Below are 23,783 nucleotides of genomic sequence, written 5' to 3'. Positions count from 1 at the left end.
ATGGCGGAATACATTGTTCTGAAGCAAACCTTTGATGAAAGTTTTTGATATCCTTCAGTATTTAGTATCCATTAGTCTTTCTCAGGCTCTAGCCTGTGATAGTTTGGTAAGGCCAGCGGTATACAAATTCAGAAATAAAATATTTGAGATCCAAGATGGAGGCAAAGTAGGGGAAGCTATGGCTCACCTCCTCCCAGGACCAAACTGGAATTACAACGAAAGTGTAGAAAAATCATCCCCAATAACCAACTGAAGAGTAGCTGGAGAGGAGTCTTATAACCAAGGACTTACAGAGGAGGCCACCCTGAGACTGGTGGAAGGCGCAGAGGCATGAGAGGGCTGGCCAGGCTCCCACAGCAGCTGATGAAGTTCCAGAGGGATATATAATCTGCAGGCGGCTCTGCCAGAGAAGTATGGGGTATAAACCCCAAGCTAGACTCCAGAAATGGGAAATGTGCCCACATAACATGTGACTGTGAAAAGCAGGGACACTTCTACCCCCAGGGAGAGATGGCTGGAATTGCAGACATTCTTCTTAAAGGGCAAAAGCACAAAGTTTGGTTCACAGCCACTCACCCTGGGCCTTGGCGGATGGAGGGCAGAGCAGACTAGAACTGTGTGAGGAGAGTCTGGGGTTGGTGCTCTGAGGAGAGAGCTGAGAGGTCAACCACCAGGATCCCTGTGCTGAGTCATTATTACCCCATACTTCAGAAGCCATCTATCTCAAGCAGAGCATTCTCTTATATGCAGCATCAGCCTGTGGGGGGAGTAATTGCTCCACCCATTGGAATCCTTCTCACCCCACCCTGTAGAGTTTATGCTCTGTTGAGGAGGATAGCCCGAGGCTCTTTAAGTGAATGAGCCTAACAGACAACTGGTGGGCAGAGGCAGATCTCTGGGTGCTTTGAGACTTTTGCTGACCTGCCCCTGGGCCCGGTGCTAGTAAAAGCAGACCTTGGTGAGCAGCTTCATCCTTTCCACATGCACTCAGGCCCAGCAGAGGAAATCATAAGCTGTGGATCGCTGATAGCTCCAAACAGGTTGCCCAGGGCCACTTACAGACAGTGTCTGACATTGGCCTGCACCAGAGTCCCTCCAAAGAGGCTCAGAACCAATACACCCAGAGACCAGCTTCAGACAACAACAGAGTATAACCCATTAAGCTTCACAAGCATCATATCCACAGGGAGATCTCAGCAGGCACCAAACCCTGCTGAGGCAAATTATACTTCATGTGATCAGCCCCTGCACAGCAGCTTGTACGCTGTGTTGGGGACTGAGCCTCACAGCCAGCCAGCCTGAGGGTTGATCCCACGCACAAATGGGCCAATAGCAATCAACACTCAATTATAACAGGAGGGCTCACATAAAGCTCATTCTTAGAGCAGCCAGCTCAGGTGATCAGGGAGATGGCATCACTGGGTCCCACAGCTAATCTACCACATAAGGCCACACTTCCAAGACTGGGAATGGTAGTAGATCTACTGAATACATAGAAACAAACACAAAGAGACAGCCAAAATGGGGAGACAAAGAAACAATGAAAGGCAAAAGAATTCTCCAGAAGAAGAACTAAATGAAATGGAGGTAAGCAATTTATCAGATTTACGGTTCAGAGTAATGATTAAAAGGATGCTCAACAGCATGAAAAAAGACATAAAAAAGGACCAGTCAGAAATAAAAAATGCCATATCTGAAATAAAGAATACTATGGAAGGAATAAACAGTAGGCTCAGTAAAGCAGAGGATCGAATCTGTGATTTGAAAAACAAAGTAGAAAAAACACCCAATCAGAGCGGCAAAAAGAAAAAAGAATTTAAAACTGTGAGGATAGCTTAAGGGACCTTAGGGACAATATAATACAACATCTGCATCATATGGGTACCAGAAGGAGAAGAGAGAGAATTGAAAACCCATTTGAATAAAAAATGACTGAAAACTTCTTTAACCTAGTGAAGGTAAAAGAAACAAGTCCAATAAGCACTGGGAGTCCCAAACAAGATGGCCACATTTTAATTAAAATGGAAAAAGTTAAAGACAAAGAGGGAATCTTAAAAGCTACAAGAGAAAAGCAATCAGTTACCTACAAGGAGTATCCATATAAATGTCAGCTAATTTCTCACCAGAAACATTTCGAGCCAGTAAGGTTTGGCATGAAATATTCAGAGTGATAAAAAGTAATCACCTACAACCAAAACTACTTTAGCCCACAAGGCTATCATTTAAAACTGAATGAGGCATAAAGACCTTTGCATACAAGAAAAAGCTAAAAGAGTTTGTTACCACCAAACCAGTATCACAAGAAATGTTAAAGGACCTGCTTGAAGAAGAAGAGGAAGAAGAAGAAGAAGAAGAAGAAGAAGAAGAAGAAGAAGAAGAAGAAGAAGAAGAAGAAGAAGGAAGAAGAGGAGAAAGAGAAACACAAGACAGAAAAAAAAAAAAAAAGGCAATAAATGCATACCTATTAATATTCACTTTAAATGTAAATAGCTTAAATGCTCCAATCAAAAGACATAAGGTGCTGAAATGATAAAAAAACTAGACCCGCCCAGGTGTGGCTCAGCAGTTGAGCATTGACCTATGATCCACGAGATCGTGGTTCAATTCCAGGTCAGAGCACATGCCTGGGTTGTGGCAGTGATCCCCAGCAGGGGACGTGCAGGAAGCAGCTGATCAATGAGAAGCAGCTCATCAATGACTCTCTCATCATTGATGTTTCTATCTCTCCCTCTCCCTTCCTCTCTTTGAAATCAATTAAAAAAAAGACCCATGTATATGTCGTCTGTAAGAGACAGACCTCAGAATGAAAGATACACACAAACTAAAAGTAAAGGAATGGAAAAACATATTTCATGCAAATAGAAAGGAAAAAAAAGCTGGGTAACAATATTTATATCTGACAAAATAGACTTTAAAACCAAGGCTGTAGTAAGAGACAAAGAAGGACACTATATAATGATAAAGGGATCAATCCAACAAGAGGATATAACCTTCGTAAACATCCATGCACCCACCTTAGGAGCACCTAAATATGTAAAGCAAATATTGATGGACATAAAGGGAAAGACTGATAGTATTACAGTTACAGTATGGGATTTTACCATCCTACTGACATCAATGGATAGATTTTCCAGACAGAAAATCAACAAGGAGACAGCTGCCCTAAATGACGAGCTAGATCAAATTGATATATACATTATTTCCAAGTGCCCATGGGATATTTTCTAAGATAAGCCACTGGTTAGGAAACAAAACAAGTCTGAATAAATTTAAGAAGATAGAAACCATATCAAGCATCTTCTCTGACCAAAATGCTTTGAATCTCGAAGTCCATCCCAAGAAAAAAACTGAAAAACATACAAAAACGTGAAAGCTAAATAACATGTTCCTAAACAATGAATGGGTTAACAATGAGATCAATGAAGAAATCAAAAGATACCTTGAAACAAATGAAAATGAGAACACAAAACCCAGCATCTTTGGGACATAGGAAAGTAGTCCTAAGAGGGAAATTCATAGTATTACAGGCCTATCTCAAAAAACAAGAAAAAGCTCAAATAAACAATCTAACTTTACACTTAAAGGAACTTGAAAAAGAACAACACACAAAGCCCAGAGTGAGTATAAGTAAAGAAATAATAAAGATCAGAGCAGAAATAAATGAAATAGAGAAAAAAATTTTTTAAAAATACAAAAGATCAGTGAAACTAAGAGCTGGTTCTTTGAAAAGATAAACAAGATTGACAAAACTTTAAACAGAATCATCAAGGAAAAAAGAGAGAGGACCCAAATAAATAAAATCAGAAATGAAAGAGGAGAATTAACAACTGACACCAAAGAAATACAAAGGATTGTAAGAAAATATTACAAATGACTATATGCCAACAAATTGGACAACCTGGATAAAAAGGATAATCCTTGAGAAACATACAATCTTCCAAAACTGAATCAGGAAGAATCAGAGAATCTGAATAGACAGATTACAACTATGAAATTGAAGCAGTAATAAAAAAACACCCAACAAACAAAAGCCCTAGACTGGATAGCTTTACAGGTAAATTTTATCAAACCTTCAAAGAACTAACACCTATTCTTCTCAAACTATTCCAAAATATTCAAGAGGATAGGAGACTCCCAAGCTCATTTTATGAGGCCAGCATTATCCTAATTCTAAAACCATATAAAGACATGATAAAGAAAGAAAATTATAGGCCAATATCCCTGATGAATATAGATGCTAACATCCTCAAAAAAGTATTAGCAAACTTGATCCAGCAATACATTAAAAAGATCATATGCTATGATCAAGTGGGATTTATTCTGGGGATATAAGATTGGAACAATATCCTCAAAACAATAAATGTGATACACCACATAAACAAAATAAAGGATAAAAACTGTATGATCATATCAATAGATTCAGAAAAAAATTGATAAATTCAAACACCAATTTATGATAAAAACTCTCAGCAAAGTAGGAATAGAGGGACATACCTCCACGTAATAAAGGCCATATATGACAAACATATAGCCAACATCATACTCTATGGAAAAACTAAAATTGTTCTTAAGATCAGGAACTAGACAGGGATGCTCATTTTCACCACTCTTACTCAACATAATACTGGAAGTCTTAGCTACAGCATCCAGACAAGGAGAACAAATAAAAGGCATCCAAATTGGAAGGGAAGAAGTAAAACTGTCATTATACGCAGATAACATGATGTATATAGAGAACCCTAAAGATTCCACCAAAAAACTACTAGAACTGATAAATGAATTCAGTAAAGGAGAAGGATACAAAATAAGTATGTGGAAATCAGTTGCATTTTCCTACACCAGTAACGAAGTATCAGAAAGGGAAACTAAAAAAAAATATCATTCACAAGTGCTTCAGAAAGAACAAAATACCTTGAATAAATTTAACCAAGGATGCAAAAGACCTGTACTTATAAAGTTATAAGACCCTGAAGAAAGAAAATGAAGATGATACAAATAAGTGGAAGCATATACCATTTTCACGGATAGGAAGAATTAATATCATTAAAAAATCCATACTACCCAAAGCAATCTACATATTCAACACAACTGCTATCAAGATACCAATGCTATATTTCACAGAACTAGAACAAATATTCCAAAAATATATATGGAACCACAAAAGACCCCAAATAGCAACAATGATCTTGAGAAAGAGGAACAAAGTTGGAGGAATCATACTACCTTCATATATCAAACTGTATACAAGGCCATAGTAACCAGAACAGCATGGTACTGGCATAAAAATAAACATATAGATCAATGGAATAGAATAGAGAGCCCAGAAATAAACCTACACCTTTATAGTCAATTAATATTTGACAAAGGAGACAAAAGCATACAATAGGGTAAAAAGAGTCTATTCAGTAAATGGCATTAGGAAAACTGGACAAAAATGTGCAAAAAAATTAAACTAGACCACCTTCTTATACCACACACAAAATGGGTTAAAGACTTAAACATTAGACTTGAAACCATAAAAATCCTAGAAGAAAACATAGGCAGTAAAATCTCAGATATTTCTTGCAGCAATATTTTTTCTGATATATCTCCCCAGGCAAGGGAAACAAAGAAAAAATAAACAAATGGGACCACAGCAAACTAAACAGTTTTTGCACAGCAAAGTGAACCATCAACAAAATGAAAAGACAACCCATCAAATGGAAGAATATATTCACCAATGATATAGCTGATAAGTGGTTAATATTCAAAATTTATAAAGAATTTGTAAAACCCAACACCAAAAAAAACAAACAATCCAATTAAAAAATGAGCAAAGGACCTGAGTAGACACTTCTCCAAAGAGGGCATACCGATGGCCAATAGACACAAAATGATGCTCAACATCACTAATTATCAGAGAAATGCAAATTAAAACTACAGTGAGATATCACCTCACATCTGCCAGAATGACTATCATCAATAAATCAACAAACAACAAGTGTTGGCAAGGATGTGTAGAAAGGGGAACCCTCATGCACTCTTGGTGGGAATACAGATTGGTGCAGCTACTGTGGGAAGCAGTAAGAAGTTAACTCAAAAAATTAAAAATGAAACTGCCTTATGACCCAGTAATTTGACTTCTGAGAATTTATCTGAAAAAACCCAAAACACTGATTAGAAAGAATATATGCACCCCTATGTTCATTGCAGTGTTATTTATGGTAGCCAAGATTTGGAAGCAGCCCAAGTGTCCATCAGTAAATGAGTGGATAAAACAGCCATGGTATATTTATGCAATGGAATACTACTAAGCTGTAAAATGAAAGACAATTTTACTGTTTGAGACAGCATGGATGGATCTGAAGAACATTATGCTAAGTGAAATAAGCCAGTGAGAGAAAGACAAGTGCTATATGATTTCACTTCAGTGGAATTTAATGAACAAACAGAACTAACGAGCAAAATAGAGACAAACTCATAGATAGAGAGCAGGCAGATAGCTCTGGTTCAGGGAGAGGTTTAGGGTGATGGTGGAGGGATTAAGCAAAAAAGAAAAAAGAAAGAAAGAACTCACAGACACAGGCAACAGTGTGGTGATTGTGGGGGGTGGGGGTGGAATAAGGTATAGAGCAGATAAATGGTGATAGAAAAATAAAAAATAAAGAAAAATAATAATAAATAAAAATGAAAAAGGTTTTAAAAAAATATTTGCAATTCATTTATCTAATAAAGGACTTGTATCCAGAATATACAAAGAACTCTCACAACTCAATAACTAAAAGCCAAATAATTCAATTAAAAAATCAACAACTTAAATATATTTCACCAAAGAAGATATAGAAATATTTAATGCGCTTATAAAAAGGTGCTTCTTGTCACTACTCATCAGAGAAATGCAAATTAAAACTACAATGAGTTATCTTTTCACACTCACTAAAGTAGCTAAAATCAGGACAGATAATAATAAGCGTTGGAGAGAATGGGGAGAAATAGGAACCTTTATACATTGGTGATGGGGAAGTAAAATGGGACAGCCACTTTGTTAAATAGTTTGGTAGTTTCTTAAAAAGTTAAGCATAAACCCATCATACAACCCAGAAATTCCACTCTGAAGTGTCTACCAAGAGAAATGAAATCAAACTTCCACACAAAGACTTGCACAGAATGTTCACTGCAGTCAAACATTATGCCAACTGAAAGAAGCCAGATGTACAAAAGATAACACATTATATTCTGTTTAGATGACATCTATAGAGACAGAAATTAGATTAGTGCCTGAGGCTGAGGGTAGTAGGAAGATTTACTGCAAAAGAGCATAAGGGAACTTTTGGGATAATTGAAAAGTTCTAAAACTGAGTGTGGTCATGGTTGCAAAACTGCCAATTGGTTAAAAATAATCTAATACTATGGGTAAATTTTATGGTACGTAAATTAAAGGATTGTTTTTTTGTTAAAAAGAGAAAGAAAATATTTAGAAACTGTCACTTAATATAAAAATCCACATTACATTTTTAAAAAAATGTGTTTTTATTGGTTTCAGAGAGAAGAAGGGAGAGGGAGAGAGAGATAGAGACATCAATGATGAGAAAGAAACATTGATCAGCTGCCTCCTGCATGCTCCTTACTTGGGATCAATACGGCAACCCAGGCGTGTGCCCTGACGGGGAATCTAACCATGACCTCCTGGTTCATGAGTTGACGCTCAACGACTGAGCCACACCTGCCTGGCCACATTACATTTTAATAATAATAATCTAACTCTCTCAAGCTCTTATATATGACTAGACAAGTTACAGATCATTCACTAATTAACTGTGGGACCTTGGGTAAGTTATCCAGAATTACTCAGCATCAGTTTCCCATCTATAAAATATATTGATTGCACCAGATAATCTCTAGTATCTCTCCCAACTCTAAAATGCCATGCAGTGCTCATTCCAAGATCCATTTGGAGAATCCTGAGTACTGAACCCAGCCAAGTTTGGAAACCCACTTAAGACTATTTTACAGACATCTCTAGAGATAGAAGAGATCTTAGAAGTCATCAAATTAGGCAACTTTATTTTACAAATGAAGAAAACTGAGGCCCCCAAAAAAGGGATTTGCCTATGTCATAAGGCTATAGAGCCACTAGAAAGCTCCTTCCATGTCTCCCTGCAATTTGTGAGCTTTTTGTAGAAGGGCATGAATACAGAAATGCTATCTAGGTTTTGAAAAAGGATAAACTGACTTTAATTAAACAGAGACACAAAACAATGAACCTACAAATGACACTTGAAAGATGTGCAGGATCTGAAATTAACTTCAATGTTAATATCAATGCTTTTAGTACTATAACAAAGCAGAAAGCACACCCACCTTGGAGGAGGTTTCCCTTTGGCTTCACATTGGATTACAATATTCTCTCGAGGGTCAATAATGTAATCTTTTGGAGACTGTTGAGTAATGGTTGGAGGTTGTACCACTTAATTTTAGAAAGAAGAACAATGTAAAAAAACAAATCATTTAATATCATCATAACAATAATTTTTTTTCTGTATCAAAATCACTTACCCCGGACTAAATATGCTCCAAATGCTTTTAGTAATTTCTATGGTGGCAGAACACACCTATCGATTTTTAACCAGGAGTATCCTAAAACTTTGAAGTCAAGGCATAACTTCCTTTGGTAACTTTACATGTACTCACAAAGCCCATTTTCCCACACTAAAGGTTTGGGAAAATAATTACCAATTCAAGTTTAATACTAAGACAGATTATTTTCTGATGTAACAATGAGAAATTGCTCTGATTCCTTTGGTTCAAACAGGACTTTCAGTGAAATTTAAGTTGTGAGGTAAACTTGCATTTCTTAGGAAAGAGTAATTGACATAGCTCATTAGGGAGTTAAGTTAATATACAGGGTGGGGCAAAAGAAGGTTTACAGTTGTTCATATGGAATATAACACAACAGTTAATAAATAATACAAGAATAAACTGTGTTTTGAGTACTCAAAACTGTAAACCTACTTTTGTCCCACCCTGTATGTTGGGAACAAATAAATCTGAGCAGTTAATGTTAAAGAGTTGATTAAATTAGAGACTTGGTATATCTTATTACAACCAGGATGTAGCTGGCTGGTAAAAACAAAGGTAAAAGTCTTATTTAGAAGAATAATAGATTTGGGAAGTTCTCTGTTATAGGAGATAGTATTTCCATTTCACTCATCAAAGTATTATGTGATCATTTATTAGCAAATCATAAGGGGAAAACTGTTATGACCCAGAAACAATTTAATCTGAAGAAAGCCAGTATCTGGACATCCAACACTCAAGTCACTAAAATTACCATGTTCTTCTTGTGAAATCAGAATCATGGAGAGCTAGAACAGGTAAGCACTAGAGAAATAATCTGTTTCAGCTTATTTTTTGCTTAGGGCAGCAACTAGGTTTGACCAGGAAGGCACAAAGTAGAGAAAAGAACCAGACTCTCCTAGTAGAAACCACTGACTTGCACAAGTCCAGTGAGAGCTGTTTATATAGAACCAGTGGTTCTCAACCAGAGGCAATTTGTCCCCACCCTTCAGGGGGACATTTGGCCTTATCTAGAGACAATTTTGGTTTCACCTCTGGGGCTGGCGGTGGTACTGGCATTTATTATTGCAGAGGCCAGGGGTGCTGCTAAACATCTTACAACGTAATAGCTCCTGCTCCAGAACAAAGAGCTATCTCAATCACTGCAGTTTTTCATATCCTAGATCTCCCTTTTCCTCTCTGCCCATGATCTGTGCTTCCTTTGTGAAATCTCTTCTACCTGCGAACTAAGTGTTTCCCTAAGCTTAATAATTGCCCTCTGCTCTTGTCTTTCTTTACTGTGGTTAATTGTTGCTAGAGCTAAATTTATCACTTGCATGTCCAATGTCTTGTAAACCTGCACACATGGTTTTCTTCTCTTGCTTTGTCTCCAGCCTTGTACAATCCACCAGACATCTTTTATTAAGTATCCAAATGACACCTAAAAAACAGATCAAAAACTGAACCCATCATTGTCATTATTTATTGTGCACCTATTAAATGCAGGATCCTGGACAGTATCAATTTTCCCTCCCTTTAGCAAGATCTACCCCCTTCCATGTCCTCCTGATAAGCCTCCACCAGGACACAGAACCCTCATTCTTCCAGCCCTGTCAGTTCCCAGTGTTGGTTAGCAGCTTGGTCTGGTGGCTAAGAACTAATCTGTTTCTTTCTTCCCAGTTTTAAGACCTCAAGAAAATTTAACTTCTGTAAGACCTAGTTTCCTTAGAAAGAAAATGGAGTTTAAAAGTAGTATCTAACTCCTAGAGTCACTGGAGGATTAAATAAAATAATTTGTGTAAAATTCTTAGTACATGCCAATACTATAATGGTTCAGTGATGTTAGCTACATTTACATTATTATCACAATTATTTTTATTCGGACCAGCTTCACCTTTGATCCTTTATGTTCTAAGAGTTTGGCTTGATGAAAAGAAACCTGGAATTTTATAGCCATGGAACGGTGGACATAGGTGGGGGGTGAGGGAATTCTTAGGAGTGACTCAGCCCAATTCCTTGTCCTTTTCTGCAAGTGATAGAGGTGCAAGTCTGGTGGTTTCGGACTCAGAACTTCTGTTCATGTGTTTGCAACAGAACTTGCTTAGATGCCTAACAGCCAGGAGTTTACCATCTAGATGTACCTATCTGAACAGTCCTTAGATCACCTAGCAAATAACAAATGCTTTGAAGTAATAAGATAAAAAGGTGATTTTACATAATTTTCCTGGTTAATCCAACATCAAAGGAGTTTTCAATAGTTTTACCTATTTTTTAGGTAGAAGATAGATGTTACTCAACTGTCACAGACAGTGGAAGTTTTTTCTTAGAGCTGGCCACTTGGGAATGCTCTGAGGAAGGGCTATTTATTGCCTTTTGCACACTTCAAAACAATATTAAAGTTCTCCAGGCCATTATACCAATGACACCTGGAAACACTCATCTACACAGTCCACAGGCTGAAGAGGATAGATAAGAGGGTATATAGATGCTAACTTGGATGAAGCATCTGCATGCATCCACTTTCTAAAAGATACCAAAAGACATATGGGTATTCTAGCAAATATTTAATAGGATTTAGAACCAGATAGTCATTCTCTTTAAATTTAGTGAATTTTCTCATTGAGTTACATCAGAAGTGAATAAAGCATGGACGTTAGTAGAACATGCTATAGGTAAATTAAAAATAGTAATACCTGAGTCTTCAGAATTCATGCAGGAATATATTAAACTTGCTTCTTGATATTTTAATGTTTAGCCACAATAAATACACATGCTTAAAAACATGTTAGTCACAAAATATAAAATTGTTCATTTCATTCACACTATTCATTTAAAAACAAAGACATGGCCAAATATTCACACTGCCTAGTAATTACAGAAAGACACTTACAGTCTTCAAGAAGTTTTGCTTTTTCCCCATCAATATCAGCAGGTGAGTGGGCAAACAGGATTAAAGAAAACCAGATGTTAGTAATAAGAACGTTAGAACCCTGAAGATAAAAGGGGCATCTTGATATGATTTGACCTAAAAAACTAGTACAGCATAGCAAAGCTTGAAGTTGTAGGAGAAAGAAACTCCCATTCATGGTTTTGTTTATTCCTGCAGCAGTTATCCCACACAACATATGGAAGAACAAAAAATAATTCTTCCAGGAATAAGAATGGCTAATTCCATTCAATCCATGTTGTACTGGACAAGTAATTATGTTCAATTTGAAAAACAGCTGAAATCTACAATTAATATGAGTTGTCACATACTATGTAGTGTGATCCTATTATTCCAGACATAACTGTGCACATGGTAATAATACTTAACAACAGGACATGGCTGCAATGACAGTGCTCCTTCCAAGACAAATCCAGCACTAATTTTAGGTTTTTATATTTCTTATGGTTAATACCCACATCAGTAATAAACTTTTCATATTGTTAGCATACTTCGGCTTTCAGAATTCCTCAATCACCCAGGGACTGCTAGTAGCCACACCAAGGAAAAGCTCTTGTAGAAGGGATGTAAGGAATAGGGGGGGGAAGGAATTACATTAGCATTCAATTCAAATGATTCTGCAGGGCTGCCTGGCACTAGTACTTACAAAGGTTAATGCAGGAGCGCTTGGGTGTCCATGACTTTCTTTTCATCATGATTATGCCTCTTCTCCATTAGCAGGGATAATTCAGTTAGCCCTAGGTGACTGTTTTCCTCTGATTGTTAGACTGAGCAGTCAGATTAAGGCGGGAATATATTTAACACAAGAAAGAACAAAAACATTTCTCTCCAGTGCTTTTCTCTCTTTCTCCTATATATCTGGTTAGGGCAAATGTCTACTTAAGCCTTCCAACTCCAACAAGCATAAGCAATCTTTGTTGTTTTTTGGAAAACTGAAATTAAGGTAACTGAAAGAATATTTTTAAAAATTAAGTAAAATATTGTACTTTATTGTTCGTTAGACTATAGAGGCTCAGCAAAGGAAGTCAACAGTATGGGGCAAACCCCGTCTCTTAATGTCTTTCCAATGGCAGTTGCAACCTCTTAGGCAAAAAATGACATCCCAATAATTGAATAGCCCCAGGAAAGTGCTATCTTCCTTGCACCTTGGAAAGCTTGCCATTAGCTTCCAGATTAGCTTCAGGAAGCTAATGGATTTAAAGAGGTCATGCAGATTAGGGATAAAGATTAAATAAATTCTGTAGTAATTGTCCAGATTTGAAATTCTGCTTTTCGGTGCAGGAAAAGTGACCAGTTGAAACCTAGCATTATCTTTATTTTTCATAAATAGGCTACCTAGACCAAGGAGATTCTAGCATATACTTAACTACTAGGAAAATAATAGGCTAATATAGTAGCTGTTCTTGCTCTACCTTAAATAGTGTTTTTGCAAATGACTTGTTCTATTTTCAAAATTTGCATCTTGATCTTTATGTTTTTTAAACAAATAAGACCCTTCACTAGGCTTTAGATAAGATACATCTCCTAGATCTAAATTCCTATTTAAGATTCAAAAATCAAAGGTGAATTTTTGCCTTGTCTGAATAAAGAGAAATGAATTACGAGTAGTTTGGGGATATAGAAGTGGTGTGGGGCTGGCTGAGAGACCATCCTCCAGTCTTTTCCAGAGCACTCAGTATATGACAGGGTGGAGAAGTGGGAGGGTGTAAGTGGGGAGGTCTCTATGATCATTTTAAAGTAATTCATATAGTTTTCTTGCAGGACTCCTTCTATAAAGAGTCCCCTGTTGGGAGGATCAGGGCTGCCCACAATTCACTCCTTCTCTGGCCAACCCCTGCCCATGGTACACAAAAGGCACCTGAGGGAGAAGAAAGATAATGATAGGGAAGGTACAATGTGTCTGACAGTTTCAATGGCCATTTCTATGGTGTGATTCTTTATAAACACCAGGTGCTGAAGGTAAAAGCCAAATTAATTTTGATTAGCTTTTCAGTATCACACAGACACCTTCTCCATTCATACAGTTCAGAGTAACGGTAAATGCTGGGGAGGTTCTGACTCCCAGGCCTAAAAGCTTTAAAACATTAATACTTACGATCAAGAGGCACATCCAGTGCACTAATCATCTGGCACAGGAAGAGAATCAGGGGCATTTTGCCTGCAGATAAGCGCTTCTTTTTCGGCATTATTTTAAGCTGCATTAGCTTAACTCCTGCTGAGACCCACAAACTGAATTTCCTTTTCTTGTTTCACAAAAGATTTGTGTGCAATGTCTAAATAATTTTCATGCAGGAAACTGAAAGAAAAAAAAAACAACAATAAAAATTATAGTGTATTAAAAAGAAGGAAATGAAGAGGGGAAATCGGCAGCAGAGAAAATCAGTCCTGGATTATACATGAACTCTAAAAGCGAGCTAATTTTTAAATATTTAACTCTCAGGACTAGAGTAATCATTTATTCATAAACCAGCTGAAATCAGGTCAGAAATATTGGTAGTGATGCTAAGGAAAATTTGTCTACTTTGCCATCTTTATGGTTCTTCCGTTTTAAAAATCTGCATTCATGTCCGAGGCTGCCGTGCTGTTCCTCTTAGATCACACAAACTTGGCTTATAAATCAGTTAGAAAGTGTGACTAGAGAGGAGGCCTATTGGCTTCTCTATTCTAGAGATTATCTCTGGAAAGAAACTCCAGGGCATTGCTGCAAATCTGCTTCAAATCCCAAACACTGATTTACCAGCTGAACCACTGACAATTCAGGCCTTTCCCATCTTTCACCTAGACTATGGCAACAGATATGCCAGGGCTCTGAGCTCCAGGCCTTCTTCACTGAAGTCACCCTCCTGAGGACTGTTGACTAATTCTTCCTAACGGGCCTTTGGTTAAACATTGGGAGTAGCTATATGGGATCTAACAGATAGAATTCAATATATCCTTAAACAGGATGTTGTTCCTGGAATACCCATTCCACCATATTTTCTTATCAAAGTCCAATTTATTTCTTTATAGATCAGTTAAAATTGAAACATTAGCTGATCACTAAAACTAGAAGTCGTGACCCCTAAGAATTCCTGAAATTCCGTGTTTTAATCATCACATATGTTACACAGATAGATACAGAGTGAAATCGATTTTTTTGGTATGCATGCTCTCTCTCCTACTCCTTTAGGTAAAGATCATGCCGCTCCCACCTTTGTATCCCTCCCCCATCACATAATCTAGTGTGCCTCGCACATGAAATGCTTACTTTACACAGGAGAGCATAAGCACAAACACAGGATACAGATGTGTTTTGCTAGCAATCAAGTTCTGATTTGAACCTAATTACAACTGTAATTGGACACTTCTTGCTAAATAAATACAAAAAAGAATTTACTGTGCTAAAATATAGACATTATACATATATAAATACTTTGTGAATGAAACATCCATATTATGTGGCTTTATTTAAGAGCTAGGAAATTGGTTTTCCATAATATAATATATAAACAATCAGGCCCATTAAGCAGTGAGAGGCAGGTATAGATGCTCACACAACCATTTCTAACCAAAATACAAACCAGGCTATCTTTCTGTGTGTGCAATTAACCAAATTTACTTAGGTCTCTCATGATTTTTTGTTAAAATGCTAATTTTGAATTTACTCATAAGCTTCAGAGAAAGTAACTACAGAATCAAACACGGAGAAAACAAATGGCATACCTGCCTGATTTACATGTCAAGCTAATTGAGTTTATTTGACTTAAATGCCTCGCTCTCAGAATAGGTGCTGGAGAACCTAAATACTTTCTCAAAGGTGTACTGATACACTGTAATGCTTGTAAGATCTTAAGCAGCTACATACAATTTCTGTTCTAAGTTCTTCATTTATTTATTTTTCCTAGATGCCTAACTAACCATCCTTCAAAATAGAGAAAAGCGTTAGACAACTTCAAATAAAAGAAAATACCATCGAACCTGCTTTACCTTTTCAGAGTATATATGAAATAAAATATTGCATATTAAATCACAGAGTTGCATAAAGAAAAAAACTAAGGAAAATTGAGAAAGCACTTAAAGAGACATAAGCAAATTCTCACAATGAGAGGAGGCATGAACTATGATAACTGAAAATGTGGTCTCTCTTTTAAGAAGTTGTAAATTAGCCACAGCAGTAGCCACAAAATTGTTCCCAGTGTAGGTTCTGTTTGAGGAGTACAAAGAAATGGCCCAACCCACCCTCTGAAGCCTGCCCCAGAACTCATGCACTCCTCCTACGTATGCCGATACAGATGAAAAACCCAGTGCCCAAGGACAGCATGAGGTCTCAGCACTCAGTCAAAGCGAAAATCAAATACGGCTACAAGGAATTAAGCTTCCTCTCTGTAAGAGTGATGTGCTCTGTATGTCTCACAAAGAGACTCCACTGCTTCTGCACTCTCAATATTGATGTCAGCACCCTGCCCTGCTAGGAGCCCATCTGCCCCGCAGTTTACCTTGACAAATGATGGCCATTCTCTCGTACATGAGACCCATGAACTAAAACTAAATTGTTTATGCAATTACAGTAAAATGAATAAAACCCCAATATGAAATAGCAAGTCATGTTTAGTCAAGACTAAAGAGTACATTAGTACAATACAGCTTATAATTTGGAAAAAAATATTTGCCACAGACATTTTAAAGCATGCTTCAATGAGACAAATAGTAGGTTCATCTTTGGAATATAAATCACCCTGATACTTGAAACCACATATATTGTTAGAATGACCCAGGGTAATGATAAACAATAAAGCCTTATAATATTTCATTTAACTCCATTCAAAGCAACTTTTCACATACTACCTACACCATCTCTGAAAGAGAAAGGGAAAAAAAAAAATCTCCCTTCTTCAGTAAACTTTTCATCATTAGAAAAGAAATGCAATTCAAGGTCCTCTTACTTCTTTTGGACTAAAACTCATATTAAATAATAGAGAAAATGTTCCCCTGCATTATTTATCATATATTTTTTAAAAACCTGAAGTTTTGACAAATTCACATTAAGCCCAAGAAACAGCTCTTCTGTTGTTTACTCAAAATGTCTTGTCATTGGAAAGAAAAGAAAATCTTTTTTTTCTCAAATGAACGATGAAATTAGTTTAATTTAAAAAAATATATCAGATTTTTACCAGAATTAGAAAGTGATACATTACTTACCATTTCATTCTAGTCTGTACTTTTCAGCATCCCAGCATGGGTGGTTCAATGCTGACTGCACAACGTAACATGATCGGCTCTCTGAGCCAATAAACTTGTGACTGGGTGCTTCTTGGCACACAAATCATTGCTCTGGTGACTCATCAGTGGCTGGGCTCACTGACTGGATAGCTAAATGGGTGTGACATTATCTTGACTGTGAAAGGCATTTTTTCAGCAGTGAAACTGAGGATGGTTACTTTTTATATTTTGTTAAATATTTACCATAAAGAAGAAGCACATTAATGTCCATTTCTAGCTCATACTTGTGTTTTTCAACTTTGAGTCTGAGACTATGGAAGGAAGGGTAGAGAAAATGGACAATGGCTTCGCATAATTAACACATCAACAAAGTCGCATGTAAATCTATACAGCGACACTACCATTAATGCACCTCAGAAAATAGTAGTTGAAGATGTGACTATACAGATTGTAATGATCTCTTTAAATAACAAGGTAGCCCTGGCTCAGTGGTTAGAGCATTGGCCCAAGGACTGAAGGGTCCAGGGTTTGATTCCAGTCAAGGGCATGTACTTCAGTTGCAGGCTCGATCCCCACCCCCAGTTGGGGTGAGTGTGAATGCAGGAGGCAACCAATTGATGTGTCTCTCTCACATCGATGTTTCTCTCTCTCTCCCCGCCACTGTCCCAGAGACTTCCACTCTCTCTGCAAAGCAATGGAAAAAATACCCTCTGGTTGAGGAATAAAAAATAATAATGATAAAATAAATAAATAAATAAATAACAAGGAAAACTTTATGATGTACCAAGGAACATGTTTCTAATTTCCTCCTAGCCCAAAGCAATGACCCATAGTAAAGTTTCTACAAGGAATCTGGTTGCTAGAACCTGGAATAATACTAAAGGAAAGGTGAACAATGAACAGATTTTTTATTTTTCCCCAAATAATAGATAATGGAATACATCTTGAAAAGAGCTAAAATCTCCACTCCTCAGAGTACTATGACAGATTAACTTATTTGATATTCATAAAAGCTCCAGGAAATAGGAAAGCAAGCACTATACACATTTAATAGATGAGAGAGAAAAAACAATCACGATGGCTATTATTCACAAAGAACTTTCCATGTGCCAGGAATCACACTGAGTCTGCTCCATGCCAATAATCCTAAAAGGTAAATTCTATTACATGTTCCAATTTCCTGATACAAAATCCAAGATACAGGACTGTAAAGTCATATGCCTAAGGACACACACAGTATGAGAAGCTCCAGATCTAGAGCTCCAGTTCTGAAAAGTTCTGGGCCTTTCAGTTATCTCACATTGTCACATCCTGAGAAGCACCTAGAATTTCCCTCCCTCTCATATCCTTTTATTTTGCATTGAGTCAATCTGCAAACAGAATGACCAAGTTTAGGCACTGATGTTTAAAACAAGCACAAATGGTTTCTGAATATCAACAGATCTTCACAGTGTTGCCAATAGTACAACTTCAAGGGCCTCTTCACAGTAGACTCTATGAGAATGGTGTCAGCTGGAACTGTACCACGTGCTGGCCCTAGCTTTTTAAAGGAACCACAATTCAGGACAATGTAGACAAGACACACTTTAATAAGTTAATTTAAAAGTTGGCAATATATGTACATGTTACAACATCCATAAGGTAAAAAGACCGTAAAACTCAAAATAAGCAACTCAGAAACAATGTATAAAACAATGTTTTAAGGGCCTCTTGGATTTAGAAAAAAAATTTAAAAGCCTTTTTGACTTTCACATTAGACAATCAAAAATACCAATGTCTTTCAATGAAATCTAATTATCTGCAACACATGAAATTATTTTGATACTGGCTTTTTCACACCTCCTTTATAAAGCACAGAAATTATAAGAAAGGAAATAGTAGACAGTGATATAATTGGAAGATCTAAGACAAAGAATAAAGCTATACTTAATGTAAGTCCATATGTGTAAGACTAATGGTGATTCTGACCAAGGATGGCACCTGTTCTACAGGTGTTCAGCCATTTACTCGATGACAGTTGTCAGCATCAGTTTCAGAAGTGAGAGAGCTGACTGGCAAAGGAAGGAAGGGTGGAATAATACAGAAAGAGAATAGTGCTTCTCAAAAGAAGCCCTCCTCACTCCTACCTCCAACTCTAATTACAACTAGCTAAACAGAATGGAGAGAAAGCTACTGCATTCTGAAGGTGTGCCATGCTCACAATTTTACTTTTAGCGTTCACCCTGCCATCCTGATCAAGAACTAGAGGGTTCTGACCAAAGGTAGCAGTCACATAGAGCCTGTGAGATGACCTGGCTTTTTTAGAAGGCTGAAGAATGACTGATGAAGTGATTAGAAATTCCTTTCTCATGAGGAGGGTGGATATGAGGCAGAAAGAGAAAGTGAGTCAACAGTTTGGAGCAGGAATAAAGGTCAAAGATCACACAGAGGAAAGACAGCATGAGAAACCATGTGTAAGCAGAAGAGATGACATATCAAGAGCAGAATGAAGCCAGTGGGCAGCAACAAGGTCAGCAGAAATAGAGACACAGAGTCACTGAGTGGGGGGCATCAGTGGAACACCTGATGGGCTGATAACAAGTGTCTGCTCTTGTTGCACTATGATAACCAGGCCTCTAAACTCTTGGCATCCCAAACGATGTTCCAGTTCTCTATGAAGTTTGCCAGAATAGTGATTATGGCTGAAATGTCTTCCTGTCTTTCTTCTATCTGTGAATTCTAAAGTAAGCCTTCATTACATGGTAGGTAGACTGCTACGTTGGCAGCCTACAGGAACACTCCTCCCAGCATCCATACCCTTGTGGAGTCCCCTCTCACAATGACTCTGATCATAGCCATGTGGCATACTTTGGTCAGTGAGATTTTAGCAAGAACTATGCAAGCAGAGGTGTGCTGAACATATTTGTACACTGGGGCTTATCCTCCTGCAGTGTTCCCTCTGGGAAGTTTGAGCAGACTACTGAATAATAAGAGGCCAGTGAAAAGAGACCCTGGCATATGAATGACCATCTTGGACTTTCTGGTCCCAACTGAGCTCCCAGCTGAAGGCAGTTAAGTGACTTGTTAATCCACATGCAACAGAAGAACCATCTGAGAACAGAATAATCAAATGTTAGCCATCTGATGGTTAACAAACCCTTAGAATTATGCTAAATAATAAATTATTGTTTTAAGGCACAAATTATGGGGGTGATTTGTTATATAGCACAGATACCTGAAACAATTAATTAAGATAAATGGAGATTGGATGTTTCTTATAATTAGAAAGACCATAATGTGCACATTTAAGAGAATCCTTAATGATTCAAATATACAAGAGCATGATTGGAACCACAGGAATTCTAAACAAGTAGTATGGTGATATAAGTTTTCCCTCTATAATGATGTATCATTTTGTTTTTTTCTATATATACTTCCTTGTATATATGTTGGTGCAGCCAAAAGGCACAGACAAGTTACACTGCTCACACAAAACCTATACTCAGAGTAAACAGAAGTCAGTTACCACTGATCTCATGAATTTGCTAACACTAAAATAGTTGTGGATTATGCCTAATTGAGAATCTTGAGCATTATAGCAATTTATTTCTAAAGCAAAGAAGTAAAAATAAGCTAGAGACAGGTCTATTTCTTCATCACAAGGCCCACTTCCCAGTTGGTTTCCTTCCAATTATAAAACAAAAAAAGTTCTAATCTTTCTAAATGAAAAGTAGAGAACTGCTCTAAAGGTGAAGTCTGAGAAATAGAAATTTAATTCTGACTACAGGTCTTGATAGTAACATATTTGGAAACATTTGTTGAATTATTGAAACAAGTCTGACTCTATCCTCCTAAATACTGAGATTTCTACAAATATTATTGAAAAGTTGTAATGATCAGAAATAGTTTATTAAAACCTTCAGCAAAAAGACCATATGGATATGAGTATTTTAAAGGGGCTATACCTCATTCATTTGTCAAGTAAACAACACATAGCCAAATGGCAGCCATTTAATAGTAGGCTAGATGTCAAAAAAATGTTTTGTCACATTTCAAATATAAGAAGCCAGGATTTACAGACTGTTACGAGGCATTCACGGTGGAGGTGCAGGGTGTGGGTCAAAATCTCAGGGTGTGCTCCTCCTGTAATAGGGCTGGAGGGGGGTTTGGGGAGAAGAAAGAATGCTCGACAGAATGAGCCTACACTGTAGCGAGAAATTAATTCAGAGGTTTCAGTGCTTCGCACAGGAGAGCTCCTACTTCATTCCTGCTAACGTCCAGAGTGGGTGGCCTCCACTCCAGGCTGACAGGGGCTCCACCATTTCGTGATGCTGGCATCTCAACACGGGGCTCCCAGCCCCACGTGCTCCTGCTCGGTACTGCCTCCACCCAGGCGTGATGCACACGTCCTCTGCTCACAACCCACTGACCAGAAGTAGTCAATGACTCTAGTGACAAGGGACTCTGGGAAATGTCCGGTGCTGTGGAATATTTAGGGAGCACTCCTATCTCTGTCAGAGTGATTTACAGTAAATCTGAGGGTATCTTTTCTGGAAAGAGTTTCAGAAGTGAAATTCTACAGGAAAACTGTCTTATGTTTCACTTCAGTGACCAGTCAGGGAGCGGGGTGATGGCAGTGAGCAAGGCTGTGTGGGTATAGGTTGGCTGCAGCTGCCTCCTCTGCCTACCTCCCAACTGCATTTCTGAATCACTCTTTCCTATAAGCTGGCTTCCCCAAAACATGGGCCTGGGTGCAGGCGTGAGGAGGCAGAAGGCCCAGATTTATCAGATCCAAAGGACATCACTCCTTCCATGTCATAGATTACTATAATTTTCACAGTAACATTTCAAAATACATTTTTCTAAGGTATCCAGGCTCTGTATAATCATAACAGGACCATGAAAATGAGCAATGAAGACTGACATGATATGAAGAATTTTGTTTTCCACTTGTTATCAGTGCTGGGGGAGGTATGTTATCATAAATTAAATAGCTGAAAAACTTTAATTCCACCTAGAGGCTATTTTATAAAGAACAAATCTGAGTCACTCATTGATATGCATTTTGTACTACAAAGGATTTACCAGCAAAACAGGGGAGCAATGCATAAAATACTATTTAGATCCAGGTGCATTTAATTATCTGTAAATAGGTGATGTGAAAATCTAAAAAACAAATCAGTAAGGGATCATTTGCTTCCAAAATAATTTATCAGATTTACTCCAAAGAACATCCTCCTCCCAAGAATTTAGAATATAATTTAGTTTCCAGAAAGTTAAATATTAGTTCCTCAGGAGTCCATATTCTTTATAAAAGCTAAGAACACAAAAGTGTGAATGGTAAGTACAATGTTCTCTGCAATGTGAGATTTAATCAACCTAACAGTCAAAACTTTCGAGTATCCCACTGTGTGATGATAGACAGTGGCTTCTCAGGAAACACTTTTTCTATGAGAAGATCATATTCTATTTCTATTACTACTTAAATGGATCCCATAGAAAGAATATATTCCATTGCTTTGGTGTGAAAGAAATGGCAACTGAAAGAGGAGGTTAGGAATACCATCAGGAAGAAAGTATTCTTGGTCCAAGTGTCTATCTCTCTGGAAGAATCAGGACAGAAAAGCCCCTCTGAGATTTTTATCAAAGTTGGTTGACAGGAACATTAAACCCAGAATTACTGCCTTCTTGTGTTTCTTCAGTTGAGTTTTCATGGAAAAAAATGTTTGTGGGTAAACTGAGCATTTATTTCCTAAAGACAAATATTTGTGTCTTCCTGGAAAGAGAGTTGGGAAGTAAGAAGGAAAAGTGATTAGGAGAATGAAGAGAAAGCAATGAAAGAAATGTTACAGATGCAAGACATTTTTGAAGTTTTATTATTATTACTATCATCCCTTTTGGGGGGATCTGGAAATTGTAATTCACAAAGAAGCTGGGCAGAAAAATACCTACGAGAAAAAATGTTTAGCATGTGAAAGGAATCTCAAAGGTTTCAAGGAAAATGTTTACCTAGGAGCACCTTTGTAAGGGCTCATGTTTAGAACACCTGCGAGGTCTCTTCGAGTCCTAGTCTTTGAATTACAACAGCTGCATCTGCTAAAATGTAAGTGGAGCCAAATAAAGCAGCCATCAATAAATAGTACAGCAATTGAGATGCCACAGCAGAAGCAAAACACCAAGCCCAGACTGGAAAACAGAGACTTCGGCATCAGGTTCTGTGAGGCTGACGGTTATTGGATATGATGAATATAGGCAAGGCAGGAATGGAAAAATGAGTTATCAGCCACATGTTACTGTCTCCACAAAGGGCAGCATGATGTGATTAGGTAAGGCAACTCTGTGCCCACTGCCTCTTTAGAGAGGAGTGGGCTTGGGGCTCTCAGTTGAGGCTGAGCAGTGGTTTTTGTGTCTGGGCACCACCTGCTGGATCTATGTCCAGTGGAGCAAAACGCCGGGAAAACCTCTTGTGGAGAAGGCAATTCAAAAGCCTGGCAGAGCAGCCAGCAGAGTTTGGAAGCGAAAGGGCTAGACAAAGAACCCAATCCAGGTAAGGGAGAGCAGAAAAGATCCCAAGGGAGACCACCTGGTATAAAGTTTGAGATTAAGAGATGTGGGAGACATTCCTAGAGCTGAAAAGAATGACTACATATGGCTTTCATGGGGTATTGGGTGTGAGTGTGGGAACTGCTCAGACACGGGCAGGGAGAAATGGTTAAAGGTCTCCTCACTGCCGCATCAGCAGGCTCAGGATTAAGTCAGTCAACATTGGGGACACTCTTATCATACTTCAAGAGGCCAAGGGCAGCATCTTAAATATGTCCAGTAAGTCTGTCTGAGGAAGGCTTTCAAAGTTTAGATTTTGTTTCCTTAAGAATTTAAAATAAGAGTGTTCTAGGCGTTTGCTAGAGTACAAAACATTACTTGTTGGTCTCCAACTCCTCTCACAAGCCTTGTAGAGAAGAAAGTTGTGTTTGTTTTTGGAAGGCTAAGTATCCTTCTAGAAAGATACTGCTATACTCAATAGCAGTTCACTGTTAACATCTGATTTCTCATCAAAGTTGACTACAAGAATAGGATATTTACATTTTCAGTTTTTTTTCTCATACATGTAACTAGTTCAAGA

General features: G+C 37.7%; 1 protein-coding gene across 1 annotated transcript in view; it reads right to left on the bottom strand.

Moving 5' to 3' along the window:
* The window catches only part of NRCAM (neuronal cell adhesion molecule), a 320,485-nt gene that overhangs the window by 71,987 nt on the left and 224,715 nt on the right, over positions 1-23,783 (bottom strand). Inside the window, exons 5-6 of the mRNA XM_087821087.1 lie at positions 13,578-13,778; positions 8,341-8,446 (exon numbers count right to left, since the gene is read on the bottom strand). Of these exons, the coding sequence (XP_087677213.1) occupies positions 8,341-8,446; positions 13,578-13,683 (212 nt within the window). The 5' untranslated portion in view covers positions 13,684-13,778. The remainder of the gene's footprint in view (positions 1-8,340; positions 8,447-13,577; positions 13,779-23,783) is intronic.

This window comes from Miniopterus natalensis, chromosome 10 (genome assembly GCF_054644295.1).
Source record: "Miniopterus natalensis isolate mMinNat1 chromosome 10, mMinNat1.hap1, whole genome shotgun sequence".
Lineage (NCBI taxonomy): Eukaryota > Metazoa > Chordata > Mammalia > Chiroptera > Miniopteridae > Miniopterus > Miniopterus natalensis.
The sequence above is the reverse complement of the archived record's forward strand: the minus strand, read 5'-3'. Positions and strand labels throughout refer to the sequence as shown.